Genomic DNA, 16,621 nt, shown 5'->3' with positions numbered 1-16,621 from the left:
ATTGAGGTGTGCACACAGACAGTGGAGAAACACTCTTGAAGCCTGTCCACACTGTGCGTCAGCACTAAATTCACGAGCGCCAAGAAAAATCCTACAGCTGTTATTCTCTGTTGTTGAATTTACAAGTAGACGATGCCTCTAAGGTAATTGAGCTCATTAGCAAATGGCTGCAGCTGAGTTACGCCTAATTGAATCTTGTGAGCAGCATTGTCCTTTGTGCCAATGGTCTAGACTGGAATGTGAAATTCTGAACAGCACAGAATTCTGAACAGGAGTGAGGAGTGCTGACTCTCCTTTATCCACGGGCCATGCGAGCGGTCACTGCCTTGCTTAAAAAGCTAAAGACTCCGATATGAAGTGTTTAGAAACAGGGTGAAATGGAATAAGCTTTCCTAACAAGCTGGGGCTGGTTGTAATAGAAAACTGAAAGTGATTGTAAAACAAACATTGTGCTCTGGTCCCTTGTCAGTAGATAAGAAGAGAGTTACAAGTTCTAGAATGAAGAGTGGGAGAGCAATAGTAGGAGGAGGGTTTTTTGTTTTCCTTATTTTTCAGCTGCTTCACATTGTCGGTTCAGCTCAGTCAGCCTTTTGTGCTTCATCCCTGAATGTTCTAGCATTGCTTATTATATTTAATAACATAATTGGCAGGTTACTAAGATGTCAAGTCAGCAAGGGTTCAGCAAATAGCTTTTTTTTCTGGAAGTTAAACACTTTTCAAAACACAAGAAGGCCAGTTCTTTAAAAGCTCCAACATTTTCACCAACAGGATTGCTATGGTAATTTGCAATATCAATTGTGCTGTACAGGGAATAGCTAGCATTTGCATACTGGTCCCCAAGCATATGATGTACAGAACTGCTGTAAAAGTACATGCAGCCCAATGGGATTTGTTATCTTTCACAGAAAGTAGAGGACCAATTTGTTGCAGGTCTACAGTAGTCTTATTATAAAAAGCATGTCACTGAACTGTGCAAGGATTCGCCAGATCTTACACAAGTCAGGTTATCTAGGATGAGAAGCTAACTCTCTGTGAGCCTAACAGGGTCAGCCTGAGTCAGCCGAAGCCTTGCAGATGTGCTTTCATGTTTAATTCCTTCATACATGTGTGAAGCTTTAAAAACTAACCAGTCCCCCCCACCAATGGGAGTACAGGCCTCTGCACATGTTTATACTGCTGGTCCATTTTTTGAAATGTTAGACTATAATTCGTTTATTCCTAATTACATCAGTCTTAAACTGAAAATGCTCTCCACTGTCAAGCTGAAGCAGATGGAAGTCAAATAGAGCCCTTATTTCATACTGGTACTCGCAACACAACAGTAATAATGTCATAGCAATGAGAATGGAAAATGATCTGCTATTTTATTACTGGAGTAATAACAACAACCTAACAGGCATTCAGAATGCAATTGAAACAGAAAATTGGCTCAAAAAGGTTGTCCGATTCCTTTTACATCATTCTGACAGTTCAAATCCGAATTGTTCAGTAGATTCTCTGAATGTGCTGCTACAGATTATTGTCTTTTACTGGATTTTGTAAATTGTTGTGAGTTTTGTTTTGTGCTCATTGAAGTGGAGGACTTTCAACTTCACCTAAAAAAAAAAAGTGCCGTATGTATGTGCAGTAGGGAGACGCCCGTCTCACCTGATGTCGTCCTCGTTTGCGAACATGATAACGACCCTGGCGTTGGAGTTCTCCAGCAGCCGTTTGATGACTTTGTCGAACTCTCCAGCTTTGGGCTCCCGCGGGATCTTCACAGATGTGAAGATGCACACACCCCCTGGGGAAGAGAGAGAAAGCAGAGAGAGTCAGACAGAGCCTGTGCAACAGGGTGGAGGCAGGGCAGGAACTGGTGACCACATGCAAGCATCTTAACAACAGCACAAAAGAGAAACGCACATTCTCATTCACAGTTAGAAAGCTTTTAACAACATCTCATTGACTAATTGCAGCTTGTCTTCAGGACTGGGAAAGGAAAAGTACACTTCTCTAAACTACATATAATTGCACAGATAATACACAGCTGATGTAGTTCCAAACGTTTTAATGTACAAAATAGAAATTGCTAACACCTTTTTTTACATACATTACACTGTATTTCAAATTGCCTGTGGAGGTATATTTGCAATGTACGTTTGACCACATGTGGAATTACAATGACTGTACAGTGTTACATTAAAATAGAGGGCAGCTACCAATGTATAAAGTGAAATCATTTACATATCAAATGGTATCAGAATGATATTAACAAACACACTAAAATAAAATTAATACATTATTGAAGTCACAATATCTTCAATGCTGAAATGAGTATTTGGATTGATTAAGATTGATATTGTGGATTGATCAATGTGACTCTAATGGTCCTATTAAGAGGGATGTGTGTGCACTGAATCAGACTGCTTGTTGAAACGTTTGTCATTAAAGAATACACACTAGTAATACAGTACCACAGCGCCAGTGTACAATAGCTATGCCTAATCCACTGGATTATAATTGCTGGTGAGTTAATGACACAGCTATTACTTCTTCAGGATACGGTTATTATAGGATGTATCTTCTCTGTTAGGCAACCCTATGGCCATAGAAATCATAGTGGTCTGAAGTTGTTTTATGAGTTCACCGTTCTTAAACCATCCTACCACCCACCTTTTTTTCGACTCCAAATCCATGATTTCAAAATGCAGCAGGGCAGTATTTCACAGATTTGCAAAGCCTCAGTATAATACATTCTCTGCAGTGAGCTGGCCACAGGCAGCGAAGCTAAAACATTGATGGGACCATCAATACAGTTTATGGGGCAGTCAATAAGTTAGAAGCGTTTTAACCAAAAAAAAAAAAAAAAAATTTGCCTGTTTGTAGGATGGACGTCTCTGCCCTCCTCACCGGTCACCTTGTTTTTTATATAGTTTCTGTTAGGCTCAGTTGGTTAAGGAAATTGCGTTATACGTTATTTGACTTTTTCTGAGAATGTGTTTCAAAGGAACATCATTTTTTTTCTCCTGACTCATGAGGGGGCTGAACTTGTCATTCATTTTCATGATCGCTCATTGGCCTGCTGTGGAGACAGTTATTCATTCATTAACCACTGAGCGACTGGTCCTTAGATGCTGAAGGTTCAGATTCTAGCGATTCCAAACGTTAACAATTATTTGCCCGCGTTCTTCAAGATCTGCACTCTGCTTCCTGTTACCATATCGGTCCTTGTGCTGATGGTCAACTCCATGGTCTGGTCTCTCTCTGCTGGACCTTGAACAGAGAGGTCAACACAGGAAGTAATAGGAAACCAGGAAGTTGCCATTTATTTACCCTTTCATTCACGTTGGTAATTCATCATGTTAATGGTACTTGTGCACCTTTAGAAAAACACTTATCTAGAAAATACGCTGTCATGGCTTTTCTGTGTGTGCAATGGTTATTATAACATCGTTTGTGTGTGTGTGGACCGAAGTATCACAGCCCTAATGGGGGCTATAGTGTGTATCGCCACTGAAAAGAAGAACCAATCACATTGTGTAAAACAAGTCAACCGTCCAAACGATATACAGCATATTTGAAATTTATATTTATAAATTCTCCTGACAGACTGTCTCCAGGAGGAAACGTGTTCATTATAAAATATGCAGTCAAGGATTTCTTGCTTGAGCTGGGATCTCTAGTAATTGGAGGTCAAGGGACATTTTTATTTTTTGTATAGTTGGCACTCATAGTTTCTGATAGAGACGAGGCTTATAAAAGAGATACAACATAATAAAGGCTGACAGCTCTCTTGTAGGCCCATGCTGGGTGCTAGCAGGCAGCTCCATGGTCTGAAACAGCTCTGTGTCGTGTCTTATAAAGAACTGAAGAAAGGTTGGTGGCTCAGGTACCGATCTTTGAGCCGAGCAGCGTCGAGTTGCTGTGCACTGCTTTATTCACAAGAGTTGAGGGAAAAATAGATTAGTGTATCAATCTGAAACCAATTGAACACAGTGTCATCTGACATTGTCTCACACTGTATCACCGCAGGGTTTATTTAGGAAGTTCTAAAACTACAGCTGTCTATCTATGTGCATTCAGCACAAACAGCAGAAACAGGTTTTTTTTTTTTTGGTTTAATTTTTTTATAAAATAGTTCAATCTCTCTTTGGCTGTTCTTAAAAACAAGAGTCAAATGTACATGAGTCTTAAATAGGACAGTGTAGGAACCAGCACCAAGGTTATGAACTAATATCCCGACGAGTCCATTTGTATTATCTTTGTGTTTGTATCTCGACAGGCAATACTGGGCAGTGCCCCTGCACTGCAGCTGTATATAACTACTATATCAAATCAACAAATGGAGCAAAAAAGTGATATTCCATTTAACTACAGCACATAGATTTACAGTGGCATAGAAAAATGATTTCTCCTGTCTTCTGTTGATTTCACACAGGAAAAATAATCGGACAGCATCTTCACACATGGTATCCTGAGCTGAGAATTTCATGAAACCAGGTCCTGTATGTGGAGTGATTTGTATGTTGCTTGAACTCCCTTTTCACTACACTCCTTATAACAAGCTGTGACATCTGTCAATGATTTCCCTGGCGAAGCAGTATTCAGAAAAATGAATAATTAATTGCTCTCCGAGTTCATCATAAGGGAGGTAAGTGATTTCTTTCTTGTGACTTGTGGGTGACTTGCGGTGCTGCCAGGAAGTATAGGTCAGGAATGTGGTTGTTTTCCTTTTTTAATAATTATGCTTATAATGCATAAAAGAAAACAGAATTAATCAATGCAGTTTTAATGACATTTACTGTACTGTTCTTTGCTGCTTTTGGCTTGTGCTGAACTGGGTTTCATGGCCGTTCTGGTATTTTGTTGTATTTTGCAGCATGTACAATAAACACAATGAAATCCTTCCAGTAAGAGACTAATACATTTATACCATAGTATTCCCTTACAGCTGTATTATATGTATTATGTATGGGCTGAAATGTTTGCTAGTTAATGACAAACCTTAACAGATGGGAATGGGACGGCACCGCAATGACAATTCAGTGATTTAACAATGTCAGCACCAGGGCAGCTTGTGCACAAAGGTGCGTGAGACTGTACAATGGTGGTCAGATTTAGTTATTTTGAATATATCACTACCAATGGTACCACAACAGCATAAATCAATACACACTGGACTAGTAGCCTACATTGCAGTGCCATCATGGATCCTGACCGCTGCCATTAAGGTGAAGAGCTTGAATGCAGACAAGCCTACTTGCAGAATGCCTGGTCGCACCAGCCTGCTGTTGTACTAGCATGCTAATTTTACTCTACTCCCACATTAGGACGTGGTGCAATATTTGCATAAATCATATCCCATATGTATTAAAGCAAGGGTCATGTATGAGCACCAGTTTAAAAAGGAGTCCGAAACAGTTAAACCGCAATGATCAACTCATTAATATCTTGCCATTTGATGACTCACAGCTACACCTTTTTTTTCTCATTGTGCACAGACAGGTTTTGAATCTGAACACTGCTCACGGATATGTTTTCTCTCTAATCTGAAAGTGTTTGTGCTATTAGTGCAATAATGCACAAGTTTAAAAAACGTGTTATTAATGCTGGATAAAACAAACAGCAGTGTGTGGATTCATTGCATGACATCTGTTCTCTAAAATATTTATACTGCATTAGAGAAAGACTAACACACTACTACAGGGAGAGGAGACACTGTTATCAAGCAGAAGCTGCTCTGAGGGTTTTCTTCATTTATCTTGAGGGGGATTTAGCACTTCTGTTAAATAATCTGTGCTTTTGTGTGTTCAGTAGACTTGCTTTTCCAACATCTCAATTACCTTCATATGCTGCATTCCATTTCCTCTTAAATCTGAAGTGGCACGGTATGAAGCATCTTGCTCATATACAGTCAATCATAATGCACAGTGGAACTAAAACTGTTCGTGGCAACGGGATCTCCAATGGCTCAATATGATAAGTAAGCATCATATACTGGACAGGTTTCCCCTATGGGAAAATCACATCAAAATCGCCCCAATACATTTTGCAACTTGCTTAAAGATGTTTCCAATTTTTTTGTGTAGAATTAGTACGCATTAGCATTGTTTTGTATTATGACAGGACATTAACATTTGTAACATTTGCTTAACGTGTCAGGATGCATTGTGAAAATCCACCCGCAAAACGGAAACTTAGAGGACTGAGAAGGAAAGAACATGTAAGAGAAGAGCTGGATTGTACCAGAGTGAGTAAACTTGCTGTGCGCTGGATACCAGCACTGCTCAGACTGATTTCCTGACCACATGCATTACGCACCAGGAAGAGTGAGTCATTTTTATCCACAGAATGGAAACGTATTTAATGCTCGAGAGTACGTTGAAAAGTCTGGATATTAGTGGGTGGGTCTAATTAAGCCCAGGTGTGTATCGTTGAGTCACACCAAAAAATTTGGATAGCTTTAATTGCTACACAATGGGAGACTTCAAATAAGAGGTAATTAAGAGCAGTTCCTGTCAGCAAAAAACAACATAACAACAAATAAGTTTTCAGTCTTGCTTTGAATCTGTTTCTTTTTTTTTGTTTTGTTTTGTTTTGTTTTTTTGCAGTCCAGATAAAACCAGCTCAAATAAAAGAACATTATACAGCAGGTTTGAGATGGGTTATGAGCTGCCTGCCACCCCAGGAGCTCTGTCACTCAATAATGGCCGTACTACTGGGTCCATTAAGCATCCTGTGCTTTTAAACTCCACTATGTTCGTTGCTAATGCCTGCCTCTTAGAATGCAATTACTTAAATATTGTGTAATATGTTCCTGTACGTGAGGAGGCGCATTAAGTTTAGGTTTGTAATGTGTTTTTTGTTCCCCCCCACTGCATAAAAAGCAAAAAAGAAAAAGAAGAAAAACCATTTAAGCAATGGGGGTCATTAAGATTACATATGTAGTTTTGAATCTGATGGATCTGTGGAACTGTGGTGGGACTGGAAAAGAGACAGGGTTTAGTCTTTGTTTTTATACGGACATGTGTGAGGAGCAGACAGCAGACCTGTGAGTGACCTACACGGCTTGTGAAGCGCCTGCCTTCTCCTGCTCCCCATTCCAGCACACCGACTTGCTGTGTCCTCGGCAGTCGCACGACGATAGGGGACGGGAGTGCGATGACTCCCCTTCCTCTCTCTCTCTCTCTCTCTCTCTCTCTCTCTCTCTCTCTCTCTCTCTCTCTCTCGCTAAACTCCAGAGCTGTACACTGCTCTTTAAAGGTGTTTTTAAAGATCTGTACTGACAGCACGACAGAGCTCATCATGGTATTATTTTAAATGCATGGGGGGAAACCTGGGAATGGATTTTTGGCTCAGCGGTGGTTGAGGTGCAACATGATATCGCTCAAAAGCTGCATTCCAGTGCTCTTTATTTTGGTGTAATGACAGTGCTGGAATAGCTTGAGTGCAGAGTGCTGAGTTCCCATTATTAGCATGGTGACAGCACTGGAGAATATGTACTGGTGTATAATATACATTTTTACTGTATTCTTTTTTCCAAGAGGGAAAGAGCAGTTCTGAAACTTAATTATATTTTCTTTGTGGCTGTATCGACTGTACAGTACCACTGACAAAGAAAAATCAATGCTTATATGCTGTTTTTGTTCTTTTTTTATTAACTGCCATCTCTGTACCTCACCTGTAGATCCCTGTGTGTGGAATGAGATTGTTCAGCTCAACCTAACTGGTTATCCTCCATTCCCTTATCACTTTTATAATGCTCTACTTTGACCCCACCTGGAATACTATGTCCCAGTTTTAGGCACTAAAAAAATTATATTATAGCACACACCTGCCAGTGTCTATAATAGAATAATGCAACCTCTTATAAAAAAAACTAAGTGGAGATTTAATTGAACTTTAGAAAGTCCTAAATGGTCTGGATAAGGCTAATCCAAGTCACAGCTTCAGAACAGGACAAAGGGGGCATAACTGAATGATAGTTTAAAACAGAAGGAAACATGTATAGTAATAAAAACTATCTAATTCTGTCTTAATAAATTATACCTCTTAATAGGGGCAAATAGTGTGCTGAGAAGCATTTGGTTCATTCACGAAGTGTTCTCCTGTTCTCCAGATTCAGAGGGCCCCTTTACATTATATCAAAGTGTACTAAGGAAGTGCAATAGGTTTTAGACCTAATGTACTGACCTGGATTTACAGCAGCTTCCACACATGCTTCAAGTTCTCATCTACTTGTGGGTTTTGTTTCTTATTGCTGGCGTCAGCAGCTGCATGCCCACCTTTGCCTAGTTGAGTTTTAACATAACCTTTAGGTCTGAGCAATAGCAGTGGAACAGGAGCGGCGACACTGTTGTTGTCAAGAGAGATGTCGCATGTTGCATATGCATATAGAATTATTTTTTGCAACCAAAAAAAATATATATTACTATTATTTTTCATTCTTTCATCATTTGTAAACTGAATAGTTCTCGCCGTCAGACAAAAGTGTTCCGGACCTGGGTTCCCAATGCGATCCACTGCAATTCAACCTCTGCTCCAAGTGGTTTACTCTAATGAGCTATTTGAATCCTTTAACAGGGAGTCCACTCTTTAACTATTCATATTTCTTCCTGGTCCTGTCTTTCGAATAAGAAAAGCATGGATCAGACTGAGAGCCCTAAAGATATTGTTTGAAACTCCAGCAGAGAGACAGGTGTCTCTGAAGAGTGTGTGCTCTTCTTTTGTGTGCTCATAAATCTGGCTTTGTTTTGCATTTCCAAAGCGTATACTGTACAATCATGAATATATCACCTTACTCTATTCTTGCAGACAAAGATAAAACTATAGGAACGTTGTGAGGTGGCAAGCTCGTTAAAATGCATCTGAGAAGCAGATTATCTATTCAGAGAGCCAAAGATATTTAGTAAGAAAAGGAATTAGAGGCTCATTGTTGTTAAGGAATGGCTGAATATCAATTCAGACTTGTTTACACATCTTGCAAACTCTTACCTTCATTTAGTGTCATCATGGCCCTGAAACATCATGACTTCAGTGTTACGGCAGTTGGTTCCATTTTTTGGCTGATCCACTGGGATCAGACGCTTTTTTAAAATCCTGCACTGCTTTTCAATGTAGTCTGCCTGGTTTCAGGATGACACTGAGGCAGCCCCTGGTTTCAAAGAGAAATGCTGTTCAGGCACACCGAAACCCATATGCCATGGCACAAAAATATCTGCAGTTACAAATCAGCAAAATCCAACTACGCCATAAATCAGAGGGCTCCTAAACCAGATAGCTGCCGTTTTATTACTCAAGCTGGGCTTTGAACCAACTCATTACAAAACACACTTGTTAAATTTAACAGCGGCTCTTTCTCTGAGGCAGGTCCACGTCTCCTGGTACAGTGTGAAGAGTAGGGGTCAGGAGAACTAGAACGCAGACCTTTTTACTGAAAGTTAAGAAACAAAGTGCTCATTATAGAAACACACCTACACTATCCAGAGCACCTTCCATCCCCTATCCCCACGCCAGAGTCACCCTGAACTGCAGCCTCCGAGTCCCGAGAGATTCATCAGCAGCACCGCAATCACCCTTCACGTCTATCCAGTGAATACATTGGTTTGGAGAGGCCAGGCTGACAGCCACCTTGACTTTTCCAGTCCCTAAAAGGGTGCTGGTCTAATGATTTAACTGCAGTAAATCTGGCAGAATGCATAAACGGTAAACACTCAGCTGATCTGCGGCAAACATAAATGCTGCTGTTTATACAGACAGAGCTACACTAACATTCTGTACAGTTAGATATTTGATTTTCATAACATTGGACGCAAACCTAGCCATATAAAATCAATATATATACTACAGTAAGTATGCTATAAGAACACTGTACTGTATGCTGTATTATCTATATGGGTAGAGCACAGCATATTAACCAGTACAGCAGTTTTTGCTTTAATTATTGAAAATGACTGCACTGGTAATGAAAGAACCTTGTAATTCTGTACGTTTCATTCTACAGCAACAATTAAGATACAAACCTATATAGATATATACTCCCGATTATATTCCTCGATATATATATATTATATAATATATATATATATATATATATATATATATATATATATATAGATATATATATATATAATAATAGCTAAAAATAGATATATTTTAGTGGATTTCTATGCAATCCTTGCTTGCAAAAAACAAGACTTTTTTTCTCTCTCTAGCTGCATAACTAGTTGGTTAGAAGCCCTTGAATTGTAAACAGTGTCAAGGAAAGTAAGATGCAAACAAAAAAAAGACGCACTTGACTGTTGGAGAGACAATTACAATGTCTAATCTGAGATCTCATAGCCTTGCGCTGCCCCCAGGGGCAATAACAGCATGGGGTGGTGTTGATCAGCTGGGGGGGGAGGGGGGTCCATGTACAGCAGATGTTGTAGAAAAACTAAAATATGAGCTCTTGAAATCTGCCTAAAGCTGAAATACCGTGGCGAATAACAGAGACGGTGCATAACGTGTGTGCATACCAGGACACTTAAAGAGATCAGCGCTAACAAAATAATCCCATCAATCTTACCTGTTGTGCACTGCCATTGTGGAGTTTTGAAAGAAACACATTTTAAACATTACGTCTGTCTATCCGCTTTGGGAAAGGGTCCGAGAAAACCAAGGGCAGCTCAGATTGGCTGCCAATGGGGGTCGGCTAAACGAACATGGAAACGCAGCACCAGGGGCAGCAGGGTTTTCAATTCCAGGCTGAGTGGTGCTTGGAAACGAGACACAAGATTGGTGCTAATCAGGGTCTGTGAAACCAACTGTTAATCAAGCAACAGAACCCTGTCTGTTACAGCAATTCTCTGCATAGCGAGGGAAAGAGTACAGACAAGGTCAACCACCAAGGTAATGCTTGACAATCAGTATAATTAGTAACCACTGCCTGTATTGATAATTTCCACATCTAAATCCCTCAGATCCTTAGATTTATCTGCCCTTTCAAAATCATTCTGCTTTGCCCCTGCATTTTAGTTAAAAATAAAAACTAGGCCTTTTTTGATAGTTTTGCGCTCATTTACTGTGTCATCTACAAAAAGCACAGAATTGACCAGTTATTAATTGCTGCATTCCGAAAGTTCACATGATGTTATAGACATAAGGACATTAAAAAGCAAACTAAACATGAATTAATAAATACAAATCTGTAAAGTTTTAAAGTAGATGACAAGAATCCGAACATGATTGCCTATTAGGAAATATGGGGCTAGATGTTAAAAGTACGACACCTCAGCTAATTTTGCAAAACTAAAACACCTGTAAAGTAATTTACATTTTCACCTTCTTAAACAAGATTTGAGAAGTGCTGCATGCAGTCGTCATAAAGTCATATTGGGTGAAACTGTATTAAATAATGATTTATTTAATTAAAATGTCAAGTAAAAAAAAACATGATTACAAAAATATGTAATCAATGTGTGAAATTTAATAGGACATTATACCAAACACACTTGTGCTGATAAGAAAACGTAACCTCGGCAGAAACCAGACCACATTAGCAGTCATTACATTCCCGCTGCAGCAGTGGTAGATTATGAAGCAACAGTTGCCACAGTCGCAGAAGAAGCAGACATTGCAGTTGTGCCACCTAGTGGTCGTTTGTAAGATTTAGCTGTTGGGAGTCTTTTCAGAAGCAGACCCCAGTGGTTGAAGTAAAACATTCGCAAGTAATCATGGTAAAAAAATAAAAAATAAACAAATCTGAACAGAAACAGCAACAGACAGATTATACAAAACATGCGTATTATGATATTAAACAAGAAAGAAATCAGATATTACATTCAAATAAAATGCAGAAGGTATGAAGCATCCCTTTCATCATGGGTAGTGTCTACGGTGTTCTGTATTTTAACCAGTCGACTCCAATTGGAGTGAAATCTAGAATGGAAAGACCTTATTGAATATGTATATCTGCCCTCTGAAGGCCAGGTCTGGACACACTTCATAAAGATCCTTCATGCCACATTAAAGGGGGACTCTAAGCTATTTAAGGCCCTCACCGCTGAGCGGATGAAAAGAATCTGAGCTGAAACGCTGATACACTCCTCCCGAGCTGCCCTGCTGTGACATAACGAACCATGACGAGCTGACACAGTCTGACCGCTGTGAGCAGACACAGGCTGGCTGCTTCCATAAAAAACCTGCTCGCTGGTAAAGAGGCAGACATGTATATAAATGTTAATGTTGCTCTGTAGGTGTGTGTGTGTGTGTGTGTGTGTGTGTGTGTGTGTGTGTGTGTGTGTGTGTGTGTGTGTGTGTGTGTGTGTGTGTGTGTGTGTGTGTGGTGTTCAGTGTGTCGGTGTGTGTGTGTGTCAGTGTGTGTGTGTGTGTGCGTGCGTGTAGTGCCAGTCAGTTTTCCTCAGTTGTCCCACTATCAGAGCAGTGGGACTCCAAGTGGGAATGACAGGTTCCCTATGTCTGGAACATGCTCCAGGCGATCAGAGAAAACATCACTGTGGGCATGCTGTGCCATGCGTGCTGGATCACAGCACTGACACTGAGTTACTGTGGTGTGGGCGAGTGGATAGGAGCTCTCATTAAAGCATGTTCCGAGTGTCAGCCCAGCACTGGATCATTCACGTACACGATGGCTGAATATGCAAAGTGGAGGGGTGCAGTGCTGCCACCGAGACTGCTGCTAGATATCTGATATTGATCTCTGCGCAGTGATCAGGGTAGAAGTGAAATGCTATTAAAGCTATTGAAAAGTAGGAAATGGCTTTTAAAATGACACCAGTTACACCTCTTAAGTGCCATGAAATGCTCTCAGGTACAGAGTATACAAACACTACAAAAAAAATTAAAAATTTATAACCCTGCTTTTTGTACAGTGCAGCCAACACAAATGGATTCAGAGTTTGGGTAATGGCAGCCTAGCCGATTGTATTTCCAAACGCTTCTCAACCAGCAGCAGCAGCACAATACATTGCAGACAGCTTTGCCTCCCTGCTAATACAAACACAGTTTGCTCCTGGCCCTCTTTGTGATTTTAACTGCTGATTACTCAAATCCTCAGCTCCCTGCCGGTAGCTGATAATTGATTCTGGAGTCATACACAGAAAATTCCTTCTTTTTTTATGGAAATCAGTGAGATCTAGGTTCCATTTCCTTCGGAACGAAGCCCCTGGAAATGCATTGCTTTCTTTATATAGCAAGGTTCATGCAATAGAATGCAGTAGAATGAAATGTAAAAGAACTTGACTTTATTTATCCACAAACGAAACAAAGGAAGGTTGCATTAATTCTGTAGGCTCTAATAGCGCTGTAGGAAAAACTTCGCCTGGGGACTGCACTGCAAGACTCTATGGTTAAGCTTGCGCCATAACAAAAAGTCACACACAATTTGTGAAACTTGACTGTATTGATTCAGCAGCAGATAGATCTTCCAGATCTGGTCTCACTTTCACAAACATTCTGTCTAAATATATCCTATAGATCCTGTTCACGTAGTACAGAAAACCTGAAAAGTGTTGCGTCTGTCGCAAACCAGTTGCAAACGAGTCGGAAGTCTAGGGTGAAATGTACTAAACAATTGCAATGCCCTGTTAGCAACCTTTTAGGGACTGCTTTGTGACAGCGGTTTTTCTTTGTGGTTCAACCTTAGTAGATGAATATGTAATTATGGGCGTTCCTGCATACATTTGCAAAAATGTGGTGGATATGCAAATGAGGGTTCTCAAATATTATAATGAGATGTACTAAAGATGTACTAAGCTGCCAGCAATTGTGACTCTTACAGTTGCATCCATTTTTTGACTTCTGAAAGCATGTTTTAAACAGTCTTAAATAGCAAACCTACAAAAGGCATATGAAAAACCCTATCCCCTAATCATGGAAGCTGTCATTGTAGCAAGAGTGAGACATTGCCTTCAGCAAGAATGAGCGATTTGTAGGATGTGAAGAGAAGAGGGTATTTCAAACCCGCATTACCCTCTTCTATTTAAACTAAATCCAAATTAAGCACAGGTTCAGTTTCGGCAGCCACATTATTCTTGAGCTGCTGTCTGATTTAAAAGATGACCTGAAGCCTCACACCCAGAGAAGCCCTGCAGTGGTCAAACTATTGCCCGCTTTGGATTATCTTGCTTCAAAGTGCTTTCAGGGACTGTGGCATTTCCCAGTCCCTTTTTCTCATGTGTTGCCAGTTGTGCTCAATGTATACCTTTATTTCCCTAAAAGCGGGTTATAGTTACAAACCTTGAAAATTATTTCTATGACATTTCTGGTTTCCCCAACGTGTTGAGAGCAAGACTGCACACGTGTGCCGCTAACCCCTCCAGTTCATTCTGAGCATCTGTATAGGAATAGGAAAGACACCTATTCTATTACTGTGCAGGTGGTTTGTGATTCACAGTTACTAATCCCAAATGTAGTAGCCATGTATCAAAAACACTTGCCTTGGCTTGAAAAACACAGCATCACGCAAGAGTGGCGTATAGATGCTATCCTTCAGGCACCCTCTGCCGCAGCAAACCACAACTCAACTCCTACTATTTATTTGAAACAATGCAGCCCGACTCTCGCAATGCCAGAGATCTCACTAAGAGGATTCAACAAATATTTAAATGAGTATCTTGCAGCTCTCCTCATTAACATATTTTGCGCTGTGACTGACCCATCTTAGTACCCCTCAATGCCTACGTTAATTGCCATTGACTGATATTCAGTCGTAAAGGTTTTTCGTGTTAACAAATTTATAAATAGGTGTGTTTCGATTTATTTAATACCTGCTGACAAATATTTCTTAAAGGCAATTGCTCAGAAAAAAGTGTCAGCACACCCCCTAGTCTTAATACTTGGCAGTAGCACTTAACTCTTTCCCTTCTCCCCTTCTAGGAATTAGCATCAGCAGCTCTTGTAATTCCTGGACTTATCAAACATTTAGGACCCAAGAGTGGTTTAACAAATTCTCACATTCTCTTAATCTCTTTAGCCTGACACTGCATTTGCTTTCAAGCAGCGGAGGAGAGCCCTGCCTGCAGACCTATTTAAGATGACGCTGCTCTTTGGTGTTCAGATTGCAGGATCTGGCGACTGGGAAGCACATCGGACAGAGTTTCCCATGCAAAGATGGAAGTCACTGCCATGACTGAGAGAGCAGACTGATGCGGAAAGGAATCATTAAGGGTTAAGGGCATCAGAAATTACAGGCTGAACCAGCAACGATTTGTTATTCCGCATGACAGACAGTGCGATGAATAAATAACACCCTGTTTAAAAGTTCATTTTTAACAGGACTTCATTGGCCAGGGAAAGGAAAGGGGGGCCTGATGAAGCCCACTCTGCACCTGAATACTGAATTACTTACAAAACGACAGCAACAAACTTTGTGTTGAGACACTGCAAGCTTTATTCGTTCTAATAATAAAAAAAAAAGATAATTGTATAAGCCACACGATTCACGATGTACCAACGTTAAATTATGGGTTTAATACTGTTGTTGGGGAATGTATCAATATTGAAATAAATTAATTACCTACTGATAACCTATTCTTACCCTGGGTATACTGTATCATTTATCATTAGCCTTGTAGTACTGTAGTAGAACTAGCAGCGCAATGCAATAATTAATCAAGTGCATTGGATTCTTTGTTAGAAATTCTGGCAACAAATTGGACCGCCAACCAAGCTTTGGAAAACAGTGATCCCTTACTTTCTGTTGATGTCTGGATGAGTTGCATTCCTATAGATGATTCTGTAGTCCAACACTTTGTCTTGGCTAGAGTTCCTGTAGCGGAACACCACTTTCCAAAGCTTAAAAACTCACTCACGCCATGGGTGAGTTGCTCAGCTGTCAGTTTAGGACTTTCCTGGCATAAGCTGTGTAGAGGAACTAAATTGTCAAAAGGGAGATGGTTGTGACACTCGTCACGTCAGGACCACCAACGAGAGGAGGAACGGGCTTTGGAAAACTTGACAAGGACTTTCACTTCAGGAATAAGAGCAATTAGTGGAAGTGCCAGGAATCCTGACCAAGCAGCAGCAGGATGCACCATTGCTAAACTGCTGAAATGAAATGAATGGAAACAAACTCACGTCAGTATTCTACACATTATACATCCTATAAAATCATATATTTTCAATGGTAAAGCCTGTTGAGATTGCAGCTTCAAATCGATTCTGTCTATTGAATTATTAAACCAGGATAACGTAGATTGGCAGTTCAATGCTCTTATCCTGGTATTCTGAAACGAGGAGTGTTTTACTTGAGTCAGACTAAATCGCGGTACAAAGTGTATTACCTACAAACAGCCATACAGATATATATGAATATATCGCATACAATCCTGCCTTAGACAATTACAATAGCACTGTATGCATACCATTGATTGCGCGTGTAGAATCCCCCAATGTGGCATTAATGCTCATTTGGGAAACTAAAAAGTGCAGTCCTTCCTCAGTAATTGAATGTGTATGTAGGACGCCCTTACTCAAGCTATACTCTTGCAATAATAGCGATATGCTGGTCTATAATGGCGATATGCTGGTCTATAATGGCGATAACCCACCCAAAGAATTTCATTCCCACTAGCTAATGCCCAACTTCCTCCTGATTCATTAACTAACAGAACCCAGTGGGGTACTCAGCTGGTCAACTTAC

The 16,621-nt window shown here is 40.2% G+C and overlaps 1 protein-coding gene across 1 annotated transcript in view; it reads right to left on the bottom strand.

The window, feature by feature from the left end:
- LOC121299508 (metabotropic glutamate receptor 4-like) overlaps nt 1–16,621 on the bottom strand; it is a 105,094-nt gene that overhangs the window by 38,370 nt on the left and 50,103 nt on the right. The window contains exon 3 of the mRNA XM_041227259.1: nt 1,648–1,783. Coding sequence (XP_041083193.1) covers nt 1,648–1,783 — 136 coding nt within the window. The remainder of the gene's footprint in view (nt 1–1,647; nt 1,784–16,621) is intronic.

Source organism: Polyodon spathula, chromosome 25, assembly GCF_017654505.1.
Source record: "Polyodon spathula isolate WHYD16114869_AA chromosome 25, ASM1765450v1, whole genome shotgun sequence".
Lineage (NCBI taxonomy): Eukaryota > Metazoa > Chordata > Actinopteri > Acipenseriformes > Polyodontidae > Polyodon > Polyodon spathula.
Note: the sequence above shows the minus strand (reverse complement) of the source record. Positions and strands in the feature narration are given on the sequence as shown.